The 17,191-nt window shown below is 42.4% G+C and overlaps 1 protein-coding gene across 22 annotated transcripts in view; it reads right to left on the bottom strand.

The window, feature by feature from the left end:
- LOC123605040 (protocadherin gamma-C4) overlaps positions 1-17,191 on the bottom strand; it is a 169,229-nt gene that overhangs the window by 60,161 nt on the left and 91,877 nt on the right. Inside the window, exon 1 of one of the 22 annotated variants that reach the window (XM_045491376.1) lies at positions 13,752-16,664. The exons of 20 other annotated variants lie outside the window; for them this stretch is intronic. In XM_045491376.1, the coding sequence (XP_045347332.1) occupies positions 13,752-16,181 (2,430 nt within the window). In that variant the 5' untranslated portion in view covers positions 16,182-16,664. Of the gene's footprint in view, positions 1-8,424; positions 11,445-13,751; positions 16,665-17,191 lie in introns of those variants that run through there. One more of the 22 variants, XM_045491477.1, reaches the window with a different exon arrangement.

Here is a 17,191-nt window from a genome sequence, read left to right as displayed (position 1 = left end):
GTTGGCAGATTATATTTCCACTTCAGGTGGTATGAAATAGTGGAGCTGCAACTTTTAAGTTATAGCTGAATACTTTAACTTATTAGAGTAAATGAATGCAAACCCACCTTCCTTAACACACAGGAAGAAAACAAAGTCTTTCACATAATTTCATTACTGGAACAAGCACAAAAGAAGCATCCAAACCTACTGCCTAGTTTCTCTAAAAAATATCAACAAATATCCTAATTATCAATCCTAAATTATCAACAAATATTCTAAAGCTAAGACTGACATGTTATATTAAATGTGTTATGTTAGCTTAAACTCTCATGTTGCCAAAACCAAATGACTCCAACTTTCAGGTTTTGATGATACTTTTTCCAGTTAAATCATCCTAACAATCCTAATGAAGTAAAAAGTTCCTTTAAAGGAGAAATGTCATAGGACCCTTGGTTAGGTTTCACTATGGTTCAGAAAGAGAAAAATTAACACTCCTACAACTGTCCCATCCAAAACAATGGTTCCTGATCTTTTATGACCCCAAACAGGGGTTTCTCAATCAAGAATGTGCCTAGGGAGATCCTTTGCCCATTCTGCCATGTGAGGTCACAGCCAAAAGCCTGTGATCTAGAAGGAAGCCCTCACCTGACCATCCTGGCACCCTTATCTCAGAATTCCGGCCTTCAAAACAGTGAGCAATACATTTCTGTTTATAAGCTATTCATCATCTAATTCCCTTTGGTGAAGGGGATCAATTGGTATAAACCAGTTATAAAGTAAGTCATAGGGATGTAATACACAACATAGGGAAGTCAGTAATACTGTTATAACTTTGTGTAGTGACAGACAGTAACTACACCTATGGTCAATGTAACATACAGCATAGAGAATTATCAATAATATTGTAATAACTCTGTATAGTGACAATAAGTGGACATATCAAGGTGATCATTTCGTAACATATAAAAATGCTGAATCACTGTCATACACCTGAAACTAATACAATATTGTATGTCAATTATAATTCAGTTTTTAAAAAAATTTACAAATGAATGCACCTAAGTACTTAAGCTTTTTAAATTAGCTTTCATAAAAATTCTAGAATAGTTTTACTTCCATTCACATGTCATCCCATTGTACCACCCATAGAAGCACACAAATCATTACTTTTCACAAAATGTCAAGTAAGCTAATATTGAAAGCTTGACTCCTTTTTATATCAACAATGTAAAAATCGGGGCGCCTGGGTGGCGCAGTCGGTTAAGCGTCCGACTTCAGCCAGGTCACGATCTCGCAGTCCGTGAGTTCGAGCCCCGCGTCGGGCTCTGGGCTGATGGCTCAGAGCCTGGAGCCTGTTTCCGATTCTGTGTCTCCCTCTCTCTCTGCCCCTCCCCCGTTCATGCTCTGTCTCTCTCTGTCCCAAAAATAAATAAACGTTTAAAAAAAAAAAAAAAAAAACAATGTAAAAATATGGCCACCATTAATTACCTATTATAAACAAGATGGTTTATATGTTATCACTACTCCTCAACACAGTCTTTCAAATTGTACATTATGTGTATTTTGCTGAAGCTGCTAGAGATTTAAAAAACTTGTTAAAGGTCACAAATTTAGGAATTACCTCATTGCAAAGCTGCTACTTTTCTATGTTATATCTTAGAATACTGATAGCAAGTAATCCCCAGAGCACACACATTTGTCCATTCATTCACTTAACAACTAATTAATGGAGCCTATTTAGCTCAACTGAAAGCATTAGTTAAGATCATTGCTATATGAGATACAGCCTAAAGGTCATGATTGTTCATTGTCCCAACTTGTAATCATTTGTCTCTAAATCAGGTTAAGTGAACAGAAGTCAGCATAACTGGACTATAGCAGTTTAGTTTCCCAAATAATTTCTGTTGTGTGTTATGTCTTTCATTTTGAATTGACCACCATATGAAAACCAGCCTTGTGATAAACATTTTGATAGCTTTTACAAAACAGGACGTTACACTGCCCTCTAATCCTGATGATATCATTTAGAAAGTTCTACTCATTAAGTTTCACCTGGAACTTAAAATACAAAATTTACATTTTTAGATCAGCTCAAAAACTTCCTTTAAAAAAAATCAGACAGAACCATACTATTTTTCCTTTTTTTGTCTTGGTTGTCACAAAATATAAAGTGACATGTGAATTTCATTACCAGTAACACGTCTCACTTTAGGGCCATTTGATTACCTTTCTTTCTCAAATGATTTTTAACTTCTTCTGTAAGTCCAGATATTAACTACTGTATCTTTGGAAGGAGACTGGCAACAACAACAAAAAATAAGGATGCTAGGATTCCCTACTCCTGTATGGAATTCACTAAAAAATCCAGGCTTTTCACAGATTCCAGCAATGTTTTCCTAAGACTACTATACATTAGTGTTCTATTTAGGTTCAACATTATACTAGAAGCATAAGGCTCTCAAGAAACACTTAGAATCTGAGCACTATCCAAAAATTTTTTCCGTGTGTGAAAGTTACAGGAAACTTATATAAAAGAGATTACTACATATTCACCACATTACCAAAACACTCAAAACACAATTTGTTAGCTGCGTGTTCCACAAAGTCATCATTAAGATCAGCAGTACGGGTAAACTAAAGAAATACCTCACCTGGAAACACATACAGACATTGCCATCCCAAAATCTCTAGTAAGTCTAAAAAATAAACAATCTCTTCAGTTTTTCTTCATGACAACACTTACACTGTTTGCATATTTCTTTTTTATTTTTTTAAGATTTTATTTTTAAGTAATCGCTATACTCAACATGGGGCTCAAACTCACAACCTCAAGATCAAGAGTCACATGATCTACCAACTAAGCGAGCCACTTGCCCCTGTTTGCATATTTCACGGAGAAAGTTTTATGCATGTAGGAAATAAACTTGGTGTATTTTTAAGTTCAAGAATTGTATGAAACCATGTAATGACTTAAGACCTGAGAAAGTACAAATGTATGCATTACTAATGACCAGAATTACTTCAAGTTAAAAGAAATTAAATGCACTTCATTAATTCGTTAGCAATTTCATATGTAGTTAGAAGCCCCTCTACCCATAAAAGTTTATTAAAAATTTCATTTATGCTTTTTATAAATTACAGTGAATTTCTCTACAAGAATGTGTGTGTAAGTAGGCTCTTCGCCAGCAGAGAGCCCAACATAGGGCCTGAACTCAGGACCCTGAGATCAAGACCTGAGCTGATATCAAGAAACCAACACTTAACCCACTGAGCCACCCAGGTGCTCCAAGAATTTGTGTTTTTAACGGATAAACTAGCATCAGCTGTTCAACATAAAAATGTTATGTAGGGGCACCTGGGTGGCTCAGTCAGTTGGCCCCGGACTTTTGCTCAGGTCATAATCTAGCAGTTTCTGAGCTCCAGGCCCCATCTGGCTTGCTGCTGTCAGCACAGAGCCCACTTCAGATCCTCTGTCCCCCTCTCTCTGCCCCTCCCGTTTGCATGCTCTCAAAAATTAACATTTTAAAAAATGTTGCACGGCCAATGGTAAATAAAAAGACCAATTAAAAGCAGGCATATCTTGTTAATTAGAAAAATTACACAAGATACTAACAAAGTACTAGAGTCGTTATAATATTATAATATACAAACACTATCACAAATAAGGCGTGAGAGAAGGCGTAATGGGAGCCCTGAGAGAAGACCTCCAGGTTGGTCATTGGTGTCTGCCACGCGTATACAAATTTTTTAGTGTGTGCTTTATCAATGCTGAATATATACTGAATATACATTCATTAATGAATAGTTATCTTTAGAAAATGCCAACTACCTAACAGCAGAAGAGGGTCGTTTCTCCCACTGCACTCCCGGCTCAGGCGCGTGTCTGTATCATCAGGCTGTGGGGAGATCACGTGATTCCCGCGAGAGTCCGCGGGGAGGGAAACCTCGTGGAATATGTCTGCGGGAAAGCGCGCACCCTGTCCACGCCCACGAAGCGTGAGGCGGACACGCCCACCAGCCCGCCTCTTGAAGCCTGGAGCAGACTCCAGGCGTACCAGCGCCTCAGACTGAGCGCCAGCCGCATGAGAACAATGACGTGGAAGACGGAGGAGGTTGCGGCTACGGCCACCACCAAGTACAGCGTGTGGTCTGAAGAGTCAGGGTCAGCTGGAGGCTGGACATTGCCCAGATCAGCCAGAAGTCTAGGATGCTATCGGCGAAGGCCACGGTGAGTGTGATGGTGGCCGAGAGAGGGGGCTGACGGTGATCCTGCACCACCACCACCACCAGGCTCTACTTGAGCGAATCGCTGTCCAGCAGGGCCCGTGCAGTGAGCACCTCGCCCGTGTGCAGCCCCACCGCGAAGAGCCCTGGCTCGCTATCCTTGAGCAGACTGTAGAACAGCCAGGCGTTCTGACCAGAGTGGTTGTCCACCGCCACCACCTTGGTCACCAAGGTGCCGGGCTCTGCGGATCGTGGTGCCAGCTCCACGCCTGTGGAAACGTCGTGGAGAGGGTGGGGTACAGGACTTCTGTCACGTTGTCATTCTGGTCCACCATGAACAGGCTCAGAGACACATTGATGCTGAGTGGAGGATCGCCGCTGCCGCTGTCAACGCGCCATCACTTGTAGCTGCATGTCTTGGAACTGCTCATAGCCGAAGGAACGCAGTGCATACAGAACGCCAATGTTGGAGTTGATGGAAATGTAGGATAGCGGTGGTCCAGGGAGGGTGTTCTTGGCTAGGAAGTAAGTGACCTGGGCGTTCTCTCCATAGTCGGGGTCGTAGGCCATTTTTTTTTTTTTTTTTTACCTTGTCATGTATTTCTTTTTTTTTTCCAATATATGAAATTTATTGTCAAATTGGTTTCCATACAACACCCAGTGCTCATCCCAAAAGGTGCCCTCCTCAATACCCATCACCCACCCTCCCCTCCCTCCCACCCCCCATCAACACTCAGTTTGTTCTCAGTTTTTAAGAGTCTCTTATGCTTTGGCTCTCTCCCACTCTAACCTCTTTTTTTTTTTTTTTCCTTCCCCTCCCCCATGGGTTTCTGTTAAGTTTCTCAGGATCCACATAAGAGTGAAACCATATGGTATCTGTCTTTCTCTGTATGGCTTATTTCACTTAGCATAACACTCTCCAGTTCCATCCACGTTGCTACAAAAAGGCCATATTTCCTTCTTTCTCATTGCCACATAGTACTCCATTGTGTATATAAACCACAATTTCTTTATCCATTTATCAGTTGATGGACATTTAGGCTCTTTTCATAATTTGGCTATTGTTGAGAGTGCTGCTATAAACATTGGGTTACAAGTGCCCCTATGCATCAGTACTCCTGTATCCCTTGGGTAAATTCCTAGCAGTGCTACTGCTGGGTCATGGGGTAGGTCTATTTTTAATTTTTTGAGGAACCTTATGGAGGCTCTTCTAGGGTTGTTCTCTACAATATAGGTAGAGGAAAGCGTCGGAGAAGGCGGGCGGGTTGTCTTTGGTGTCTGCTACTTTCAGTGAGACGTGAGTTTCTGTGGACAGGGGAGGACTTCCTCTGTCACTGGCAATCACCGTGATGTATCTAGGAACCTGTTCTCAGTCTAGGAGTATGTCTGTCACTAATGTATAGTAATTTCCACAAGACTTTTATAATTTAAATGCACATACTCTCGGATGAAACAGGTCACTTGTCCACTTTCGCCAGAGTCTTGATCATTTACATTTAAAAGGACAATTAATGTCCCTCTGGGAGAGTTTTCCAGAATGGAGCTGGAGAGAGAGAGAGGTGACAACTATTTCAGGGGCATTATCATTTACATCCAATATTGTGATCAGGACTTTGGCTCCTGCAGAATATCCTGTTTTATCCATTGCTTGCCTTTCCATCTCGTAGAATCTCGATTCCTCATGGTTCAGGTCCCCTATTGTTGAAATTGTCCCTAAATTAGCATCTAGTTTGAAAACCGGCCGCATTGTAGTCTACATAACAGAAGGAATGTCACTTCTGCATTGGCTCCTTCGTCAGAGTCGGCGGCCCTTACCAGAAGCAGCTTAGTGCCCACCACCATATTCTCTGGAACGCTCACGCGGTACTCAGACTGAGCAAATATTGGTGCGTTGCCATTCACATCAGCTGCCATCACACGAATTCGCTCAGTGCCTGTGCACACTGGGTCACCCCCCATCGGAGGCTGTGAGAACCAGGTGATGAACAGCCTTCTGCTCCCGGTCCAAGGTGCGCTCCAAAACCAGTTCTGGATACTTGTTACCATCCACTCCGCTTTGCACATCCAGGCATAAGTGAGTATTATTACTACTGAGTCCGTAGCTCTGAAGAGAGTTCTTCCCGATATCCAGATCCCAAGCATGGGGAAGTGGGAACTGCAACCCAGTGGCTGCGTTTTCACTCATTTTTATTTCTAATTTATCTTCCCGGAAATAGGGGCATTATCATTAATGTCTCTCACTTCTATCACTACCTCGTATATTTTTACTTTATCTTCCAACAGAATCTCCAGATTTAATTGACACTTGAAGACCCCTGTCTATCCTGTCTGCAGAGATAAGGCTGCTGCTTCGGGGGTTTAGAGCGAAAAGCTGAGTCCTACCTCTGGAGACTATACAGACTCCGCGCTCCTCTAGCTCCCAGGGCTCCAACCCCAGCTCCTTGACGATGTTGCCCACCCTAGAGCCTTTCTCCAGCTCCTCAGGAACTGAATAGTGAATTTGGGTTCATCTGGTTTCCCACAGAATCCCCAGGAGAACTCCCAGCAAGACAGGCCCTTTGCAGTCGCCTAGGAATCATTGTCACTTTCCTCCAAGATTATTTTCACTTCTTCCCTTGACTACCGAACTAAGGTCCAGCTTTTCCAGTCTTCACAATCCAACAGTTTCTTCACAATCCTGAGATGGTTAGCTTCTATCTGTGTTTTGTGCTTCAGGCCCCTCCCGGGCAAGCAGGAGGCAAGCAGGAACTCTGTTGTTCTTTTCCTGATTAGTAAACAGCGGTGCTCAGAGCCTTAACCAATTACTGCACGATCTTGAGGATTTTTGGTTTTTGGTAGCTCCACCTACTGTTCTTCAAATAGGCATGGAAGTAGGGCCAAGTAAAAAACTACAGTGTTCCTTTTAATAGAAACTTCAGTGAGCTTATTTTTATTTCCGAGCTTACTTTTATTTCTCTAAAATTTTTCATACAGAGTCACTTTCTTGAGATTATTTTCTGTAGCTGTAGGTGTATTCTGTCTTTTTCAATGAGCTTTTAAATGAATCTGATGTTTCTATACAAAGTAATTTTAACCTTATAATTTTAGTGCACCTAATTTGATATCACCACCCCAAAAAGACACCTATTATGTGACATCTCCCTAGGAAATTACTGTTTTCAGATATCCTTTAATAGAATAAACTTTCTCACTTGCTGTGATAGGTGGCATTTTTTTTTTTTTTTTACAGATTCTCAAAGTTACCTATATAGAACTGTTGTTGTTCTATAGGTTGTTAACATCTAATATTTAAAAATCAAAATTTCATAACATGGAAACCTAAAAATAAGAAATGGAATTGTATACATTATCAGAAGCACACTGACAAGAAGTCAACTGAGTAAGACACATTAACATTTTTAGGACAAAATGGAAGCATTTCAACTTGCATTTATGGGAAATGAGGGTAGTACTTCACAACTTACTAATACATTATATTACAAAATAGTGTTTGAGAAAATTAGCAATCCAAAGAATATTACAAACTTACCTTTTTCTGAGTAACAAACCCAATTCCAATTACTGAAAATGGTAATACATTCAAAAGCCCACCAAAATACAAGAAAAATTCTCGCTACTCTGCTTTCATGAATGTAAACATTTAGATTCTGATGAAAAGCATGTTTGGCAGGCATACCACAATGTATCTTTAAAAGTGGGAGGAAATCTGCAGGTAGTTCTGAGAAAAGATTGAGAAGAAAATTAGCCTATTCAGGGGGATTCAAAAAATCTCTAGCAAACATACCTGAATATTGTCAAATCATTACTCTGTCCTTTAAAAAAAAAACAAACAACCTTGTGCATTTTCCTCTCACTTTGTAGCTATAAAGAAGAAGCCTTATATATTCAAGATATCAATGTTCTGAGAAAGGTAAACACCCACAGGAAGAAAACATTTATGTTTCAGCTACAAATATTTCTGTGGCAACAACATCATACTTCTCACAGTAAAAGAGATTTGTGTGGGGGGGGGGTGGGGGGGGGTAAAGACTATCTCAGGTGAAACTGTCAAAATATTTCAAAATACTTGAGGGCTAATAATGAAGTTACGGGTCCACACAGAAAGGAACAGAAAATATTAAGTGGGCAAACGAAGTGATAGAACATATGATTTAAGATTTTTTTTTTGCCAAAATATTGTTTTAAAATTAAAAACCAAACCTATGTATTGAAATTTACATGGGCAGAAGCAGCAGCAGCGTTAGAGCTTAATTTGTTATTCTCCTCAGTGAGACTTATTACCAAAGAAGCTTCATTGGAGAGATCTCCTCGGGGACCCATTTCTGACGTCATAGTTAGAAAATTAAGCTGTGTTTTCTGAGAATCGGAGGCAATGTACGTATTGTAGGAATAAGGCAAAGTTCCAGGATTATAGGTGGGAGAAACTCCTGGTCCAATCTTATGACAGAAACCAGGTTGAATGCAGTTCCAGGCAGTTGGGGTGATGGAGCATCGCAGGCGCAGGGCCACCGCCAGAATCACCGCAAGGAGGAAGAGCACCGAGATCAAGGCCAAAGCCACCACCAAGTAAAACTGCAGCTCGGCCTGGGGGTCAGAGGGCTCCGGGCGGTCGCTGACATCCGGCAGTACTTCTTGGAGGCTGTCGGCGAAAACCAGGTGCAACGTGGCGGTGGCAGAGAGGGGCGGCTGTCCCCCGTCCCGCACGGCGACCAGCAGGCGCTGGCGGGCCGCGTCCCTGTCGCCCAAAGCACGCGCAGTGCGCACCTCGCCCGTGCGCAGCCCCAGGCTGAAGAGTCCGGGCTCGCTGGCCTGCAGCACGTGGTACGACAGCCACGCATTGTGTCCCGAGTCGGCGTCCACCGCCACCACCTTGGTGACCAGGTAGCCGGGCTGCGCGGCGCGCGGCACCGTGTCGAAGAGCGCCGAGCCGTCGGGCCCCAGCGCCGGGTACAGCACCCGAGGCGCGTTGTCGTTGCGGTCGCCCACCAACACGCGCAGGCTCACGTTGGCGCTGAGCGCGGGCGAGCCCTGGTCGCGGGCCTGCACCGTCAGCTCGAAGGCGCGCAGCTGCTCGTGGTCGAAGGCGCGCTGCGCGAACACCACGCCGCTCTGCGCGCTCACGGACACGTAGGACGCCAGCGCCCGCGGCTCCAGGTCGCTGGCCACGATGGAGTAGGACACGCGGCCGTTGGGCCCTAGGTCGGGGTCGGAGGCGCTGACTTGAGCGATGGAGGCTCCTGGAGGGTTGTTCTCGGCAATATGAACCAAATAGAAAACCTGTTCGAAAACTGGCGCGTTGTCGTTGACATCTGCGATGTGCACAGTTATGCTTGAGCTAGAGAAAAGAGGAGGCTTTCCCCTGTCAGTAGCTGTGATGGTGACATTGTACACAGGGGTCTTCTCCCGGTCCAGGGCCCCATCTGTTACAAGTTTGTAGTAATTATTGGCAGAAGATTCAATTCTAAAAGGAACTTTTTCTTTTATGAGGCATGTGACCTCTCCATTTTCTCCCGAATCTTTGTCATGTGTTTTGAACAGAGCAATCACCACCCCCTGTTCTGTGTCCTCAGTTATGGAACTTGACACCGAAGTGAAAATGACCTCTGGGGCATTGTCATTCTCATCTAAAATTTCTATTATAATTTTACATTCCGTGGCCATGCCTCCACCATCCTTGGCTTCTATACTCATGGTATAACTACTACTGTTTTCAAAGTCTATAGGACCTTTGGATTTAATTTCTCCACTTTGATGGTCAAGCATAAACATATTTCCAATATCTCTTACTGTTTTGAAGGAGTAGGTGATCTCTGCATTGATGCCCTCATCCTGGTCGATGGCTGTCACCTTTAGCACAGAGGTGCCTGAGGGCAAGTTCTCTGGAAGGTTAACTTTGTACACATCCTGACTGAACACTGGGGGGTTATCATTGGCATCGGTGACCTCAATCTTGATTTGAACGGTGCCACTTCGGACTGGGTCACCTCCATCCACTGCGGTCAGGACCAGAAGATGGGAGCTCTGATGTTCCCGGTCCAGCGGCTTCTCCAATATTAATTCTGGGGCATTCTTGCCTTCGGTCTTATCCTTCACCATCAGAGAGAAATACTCATTATAGCTGAGTTGGTAATTCTGGAGAGAGTTAGGTCCTACATCTGCATCTATAGCAGATTCCAAACCAAATCGAGTTCCAAGAATTGCAAGTTCATTGATTTTTAAAACAATGCTATTTTGGGGGAAATAAGGTGGATTGTCATTTATATCTTCTATCCTCACAGATATGTGAAAAACATTTAGAGGATTATCTGCCACAATCTCTAAGGGCAGGACACACAGAGGGTTTGGGGGACAGAGCAACTCCCTATCTATTCTGTCACTCACAAGTATGTTGCCATTCTCTGTGTTCACGGTAAAGTATTGTTTCTCTGCACTAACTCTGAAGTTGCGGGTCAATAAATCCTGTACATGCAGCCCCAGGTCTTCAGCAAGGTTTCCTACCACTGAGCCCCTGGCCATTTCTTCCGGAATAGAGTAGCGGATCTGCTCAGAGAGCCCCCCACAGAACAAAGGCAGCAGGAAGGGAAAGAGTACTTGCCGCTGCCGGGTATAGCTCCTCTGCTTCGCCCTAGTTCCCATCCTTTGCTGCGCTGCCACAGCCTCTGATGTTAAGAGAAGATGCTTTACGAATTGTGTTTAAAATAGTTACTGCCAGTACGTAGAAAACTCAATGTCTTCAGTTTCAAGGCATCCCAATCTGTATTCCAAAATCATTTGCTGAGCAGAGAGTCTATGTGTGGGCTTCATCTCCTTTCAGACTTGCTTCCGTGACTGCGCAGAAAATCACTTAGGTAGATCGTGGACTCCTGCTCTTGCAGCGCATTGGCCAACAGCGGCGCTCAGAGTCTACTTAGAAAATTGCAGTCCAAAGCCTTGCAAACAATGGGATTTGCTATTCCGTCAGATTTGTTGGACTCAGGTATACAGAACAAGGCAATATATGAGTTTTGGATGTGTCTCTTTTCCAGTGTTTACTACCAAAGAACATTCATTAGAGATTTGATTCTATAGAAGAGCCATTAACCGAGTATGAGAAAAGTTTATCTTCTTCTAATCAGAAGCAATGCACATACTGGAAGAACAAAGCCAAGTCTTCTCTCCAGATTTAGAACATAGACCACATGGTAAAGCAGCCTCACCAAGTGATACGGGGAAATTTTTGCAGCCATGAACTACCCCCCCAGTATTATTTTCAATCTGATGTGCAGATAATTTTCCTCCTAATTTTTCCAGAGGAAACTGGAGGAGAGCTCAAATCTATATAGGACATACTCAGGAGGAGGTTGACCAAAGATATATAGTTTTCCTTGCTCCTTATAAAAGAAATTTTTGAAAAGTATTATCAAGTGTTTTACACTTTCACCATAACAATATAAAAGTATACCCTAGTAGGTACCATAGGAATTTAATGACATGCAAAACGTGAGAGTGTTTTATTTTTATCCTTCTATTTAACTGGACCACATGTTGTACCTTAATAGAAGTTTATCACTACCTCTGAATCAAAATAACCATCTTCTTAATCTCAAGTTTCAAAGGTAACCTTTCCTTTTGTTCTCCAAGATTTTGGTTGCCAGCTCCTAACTGTTCAGACTATGTTATATATATATATATATATATATATATATATATATATATATATATGGAACAACCTCCCTCTCCCACAAAATAACTCATGTCCTTTTATTCGTCTGCTTTCAATTCAAGTAAAATGCCTCAAGTCTGTTTTCTTTTTTAACTTTATTTATTTTTGAGAGAGAGAGAGAGCACCCACATACCCACATGTGAGTGGGGGAGGGTCAGAGAGCGAGAAGGAGAGAGAGAGAATCTCAAGAAGTCGCCATGCTGTCGTGGGGTTCGATACTACGGACCATGAGATCGTGACCTGAGCTGAAACCAAGAGTGAGATGCTCCAATTGGGCCACCCAGGGCACTCCAAATCTGTTTTCTCAGTTTGGAATTCCACAGGCATAAATTTTATCCCTACATGCTTGAAACACTCTAAAATTTTTCTTGACATCAAGAATGTCAAGCATCTGTTGCAGGATATCCCTTTCCTACAGTTGAAATTCTTTTTGCCAAAATATTAGAAACTCAATTATAGCTAAATACATTAAGGTCAATTCCTAAATGAGAAAAGAAAACTTGAAAGGGAACATGAATATGTTAATAACCTGGACCAAACATCTATAAGTGGTATGAGAGTGCTGAGCTGAATTGAGTATGGAGATGATTCCTGTGTTCAAATATCTTCAGTAAGTCTCCTTTCCTCACTTGACTTTCCTATGCAGTGTTTCAGATAACACATATGTCATTAGGTAACTACCAGGGTTTCAATAACAAGTTGGTTCTGAATATAAGGAATGAATATACTTATATATATATTACAAAATGAGTTTTCAAAGGAAATAAAAAAGGAATCCATGACTCATAGGCATATTGAAAACAAACAACAACAAAAAGGAAACACCAAATGGGAATACCAGATAAATCAGTCTCATAAAATCCAAATATTCACAAACTATTTCACATTAGTATATCTGAAAAATGTAAGCATGTTTAGCCAATTTGAAAATAACTTTTTGAGAAGCACTGGATCAAAATTATTTCTGCAGGTGAATTTACTACATTAAGAAATCTTGAACATACACACACACACACACACACACACACACACACACACACTAAAGTACAAGTAAAAGAATAAAAGAAAATAATACCAGTTCAACAATTCAACTATTTCTTCAGAACAATCAAATGACTTCACGGTAGAAACAGAAAATATGTATAGAGCTTAAGAAAAAAGGTGCACTCTACATTTCCTCTCCCAAAAGAATCTAGTAGTAAAAAGGCAATCAGTATATCTGTTTTGGTAATATAAATAAATTACACAAAGTTGAAATAATCAACATAATTGAAACATATTACCACTCATCAAAACTCAAAATAGAATTTTCATGCTCAGAGCCAAACTTACATGTGTAAACACTTACATGTAAATGTTGTATATATGCGTATGTAGATAAGGAAAAGAGCTACAGAGTGTATGCCATTGAATCAACACGATCAAATTTGAACATTAGAAATAAAGCAAATAGTGGTAGAATTTAATTATAAATAAATGGAGGCAATGTGAAATTGTAATAGGTAAACAAAAAAAATGTGAATATTAATTTGAATCCTAACCAGTTCATTGATAGCCACAAACACTGATGATAGAAAAATATTACTAAAATTTAACTTATTATAAAGCAAGCCATGATAGCTGAACTAGACCTTTAGGATCAAAAGAAAATATGCCAGAGGGGTGGGAAAACCTTTTCTGAAAAATGATGGTAATTTGTTGAAAGATAAAATAGAGGAACTCATATGTATTGCTCTAAACATGTATGAACTGAATATATCCCCCCACCAGAAATATGTTTTTAAGCCACTTAAAAGACTTGCACAGAGATAGCAACAACTGGGAGATAGGTAATAAATCTCACCTGATTATTCTTGGAGTCATATTTGCCTAAACCAGCAGCTGAATCTTCAGCTATCAAGAGTGGCTCGCTTTTCTCACAGCTGTCGTGACTGATAAGCATGTCCGCATAGTTGGGCTGAGGGAAGATCACGTGACTCCTCCGCGAGTCCGCCGTGAGGGAGACCTCTTGGGAATAGGTCTGCAGGAAAGCTTGCACCCCGTCCACGCCCACAAAGTGCGAGGTAGGCATGCCAACCAAACTGCCTCCTGAAGCCTGGAGCAGACGTGTCGCGTGCCAGTGCCTCAGTCTGAGCGCCAGCAGCACAATCACAAACGCGAGGAAGACGCAGGAGACAACTGCCACCGCCACCACTAGGTAGAGTGTGAGGCCAGAATCGTGGGGATTGGCAGAAGACTCGAAGATGCTTAGGTCAGCCAGGACATCTGGGATACTGTCAGCCACGGCCACGGTGAGCGTGACGGTGGCCGAGAGAGGGGGCTGGCCATGGTCCTGCACCACCACCACCAGGCTCTGCTTGAGCGCATCTCTGTCCAGCAGGACCCGTGCAGTGCGCACCTCGCCCGTGTGCAGCCCCACCGTAAAAAGCCCTGGCTCGCTGGCCTTGAGCAGGCGGTAGGACAGCCAGGCATTCTGGCCAGAGTCTCTGTCCACCGCCACCACCTTGGTCACCAGGTAGCCAGGCTCAGCTGACCTGGGCGCCAGCTCCACACCAGTGGAACCATCGGTTGGGAGGGTGGGGTGCAGGATCTCTGGCACATTGTCATTCTGGTCCAGCACGAATATGCTCACAGAAACATTGCTGCTGAGTGGCGGGTTCCCACCGTCCAGTGCTGTCACCCACACTTGCAGGTCACGGAACTGTTCATAGTCAAAAGAGCGCAGTGCATATAGGGTGCCGGTGTCTGAGTTGATGGAGACATAGGAGGATAAAGGTGCTCCCTGCAGGGTATCCTCCACTAGGGAATAAGTGACCCGGGAGTTCTCATTGCTGTCCAGGTCAAGTGCCATCACTGAGAAGAAGGAAGCTCCTCTGGGGTTGTTTTCAGGAATGTAGACGGAGTAAGATGAGTCAGCAAAAGTGGGTGGGTTATCATTGTCATCTGCTACATTCAGTGAAATGTGAGTTTCTGTAGACAAGGGTGGATGTCCCTGATCTGTGGCTATCAAGGTTATATTATAGCTGTGGACCTGCTCCCTGTCCAGCACTCTGTTTGTTATCAATTTGTAATAATTTCCATAAGTCTTTTCTAATTTAAAAGGCAAACTGTTAGGAACGAAACATGAGACTTGACCATTTTCTCCAGAGTCTTGATCTTGCACATTTAGAAGAGCAATAACTGTACCTGGAGGAGAGTTTTCCAGCACTGAATTAGTAGAAGATGTGATAGTTATTTCTGGAGCATTATCATTCACATCCACAACTGTGATCAATATCTTAGCAGTGGTCGAGAGACCTCCACCATCTTGGCCTTGAATTTCCATCTCATAAAATCTAGATTTCTCAAAATCCAGAGACCCTCGTATTAAAACTTCTCCAGTTTGAGAATCCAACTGGAATATTTCAGAAGCTTTGCTTTCCATATTCCGGAATGAAAACACCACTTCCCCATTGATTCCCTCATCTGGATCAGTTGCATTTACCATGATAACCCGAGTTCCAGAGCTGAGGTTTTCAGGAATACTCACTTGATATACAGACTGTGTAAACTTTGGTATATGGTCATTTACATCGAGGACCACTACACGAATGGCAACAGCACCCTGTTGGATGGGATCTCCTCCATCGAAAGCTGTGAGGAGGAGATGGTGAGCAGCTTCCTTTTCCCGGTCCAAACTCCCCTCCAGCACTAGTTCAGGATTCTTGGCCCCATCCATCCCTCCTCTCATTTGCAAGGAAAAGTAACTATTAGGATTGAGCTGGTAGCGCTGGAGAGAGTTCATTCCTACATCTGGATCCCTAGCGTTAGGAAGGGGAAATCTCGATCCTGGAGTTGCGTGCTCACTGACTTTTATCTCTATTTCTGCCTCCTGGAAGCTGGGGGCGTTATCATTAACATCCATTATTTCCACCTCCACTCCGTAAATCTTCAGGGTATCTTCCACAAGTATCTCTATATTTAAAAAACAGGAGGACAGTGTCTCACAGAGCTCCTCCCGGTCTAACCTACCTGCAGTGATCAAGCTGCCACTTCGCGGATTCAGAGCGAAAAGCTGCATCCTGCCTCTGGAGATGATGCGGACTCGGCGTTCCGCCAGCTCCCAGGGTTCCAGCCCCAGGTCCTTGGAAATATTGCCCACGAAGAAGCCTTTATCTGTCTCTTCGGGCACCGAGTATTGGATGTGCCCTGCCCCAGACTCCTGTAGCGTCCTCAGGAAAATGTATAGTAGGATCAGCCCGCTGCGGTCCAGAAACAGTAGCCGATTCCCCATGGCAGTAAGCTGAGCTTATATTCCCTGGTTTCTTGGGCTGTTTTGTTCTGAATCAGCTTATGTATCTACCAAGTTCAAGGATGACTGCATCCAGAATATATTAGAGAGAGAACTACTTTAAGTTTCCAGCATCAGGATCTGTGAGTTTCCATGTTACTCTGCTTTGTGTTGTAGAGATGGGGGAGGGAGGGAAGGCAGCTTGCAGCTTCCCATTCCCTGATTGGTGAAGAGCGGCGCCTAGAGCCAAATCTTATTATTGCAACGAGTAAGAAAAGCCCAACTTAATGTGTCTGTTCCAGAAGTTATTACACACCTCTTCAAGAATTACACATATTTGTAAAACTGAAAACTGCACAAAACAAAGGGTTGTATAATGTGATGTTGAAGGTTTACCAAGAGCATTTAATAAAAGGAATAATTATTAAAAGGGATTGTTTAATTTAAAAAAATGTTTTCAAATACGATAGGAACTGAACAACTGCAGGTTAGACTTGCTTTCTATTGATTTTTACCAACTGAAGGGAACAGTATTTATGGATGTGGAACTAGCTCGGTTCCAAAAAAATCATCAGAGCGCATGACTAAAATTCTTACCAATATTTCTTTATTGAGTAAAAGACGAAACATTTGAGAAAATTTGGATGACATTAGGCTGTCATTTTAAAAATTACCATGATATTAAAAAAATAGAATTGTGTTCCATATCCTTAAATAAGAAGTATTCTCTTTCATGAAAAATTTGCTTGAGATTTCTATATATTCTACCTTAAATTGCATAGTAGAATGACTGCAGCACCGTAAACTTTAGTCTAAACAGTGATACCAATAGGTTTGACCTAGATTTATTTTAGGAATTCTATCAAGAGATTGAACCTAGAATCATTACTTGTATTTATTTATTTTTTTTTTATAAAAATTTTTTTTCAACGTTTATTTATTTTTGGGACAGAGAGAGACAGAGCATGAACGGGGGAGGGGCAGAGAGAGGGAGACACAGAATCAGAAACAGG

This window comes from Leopardus geoffroyi, chromosome A1, assembly GCF_018350155.1.
Source record: "Leopardus geoffroyi isolate Oge1 chromosome A1, O.geoffroyi_Oge1_pat1.0, whole genome shotgun sequence".
Classification (NCBI taxonomy): domain Eukaryota; kingdom Metazoa; phylum Chordata; class Mammalia; order Carnivora; family Felidae; genus Leopardus; species Leopardus geoffroyi.
Note: the sequence above shows the minus strand (reverse complement) of the source record. Positions and strands in the feature narration are given on the sequence as shown.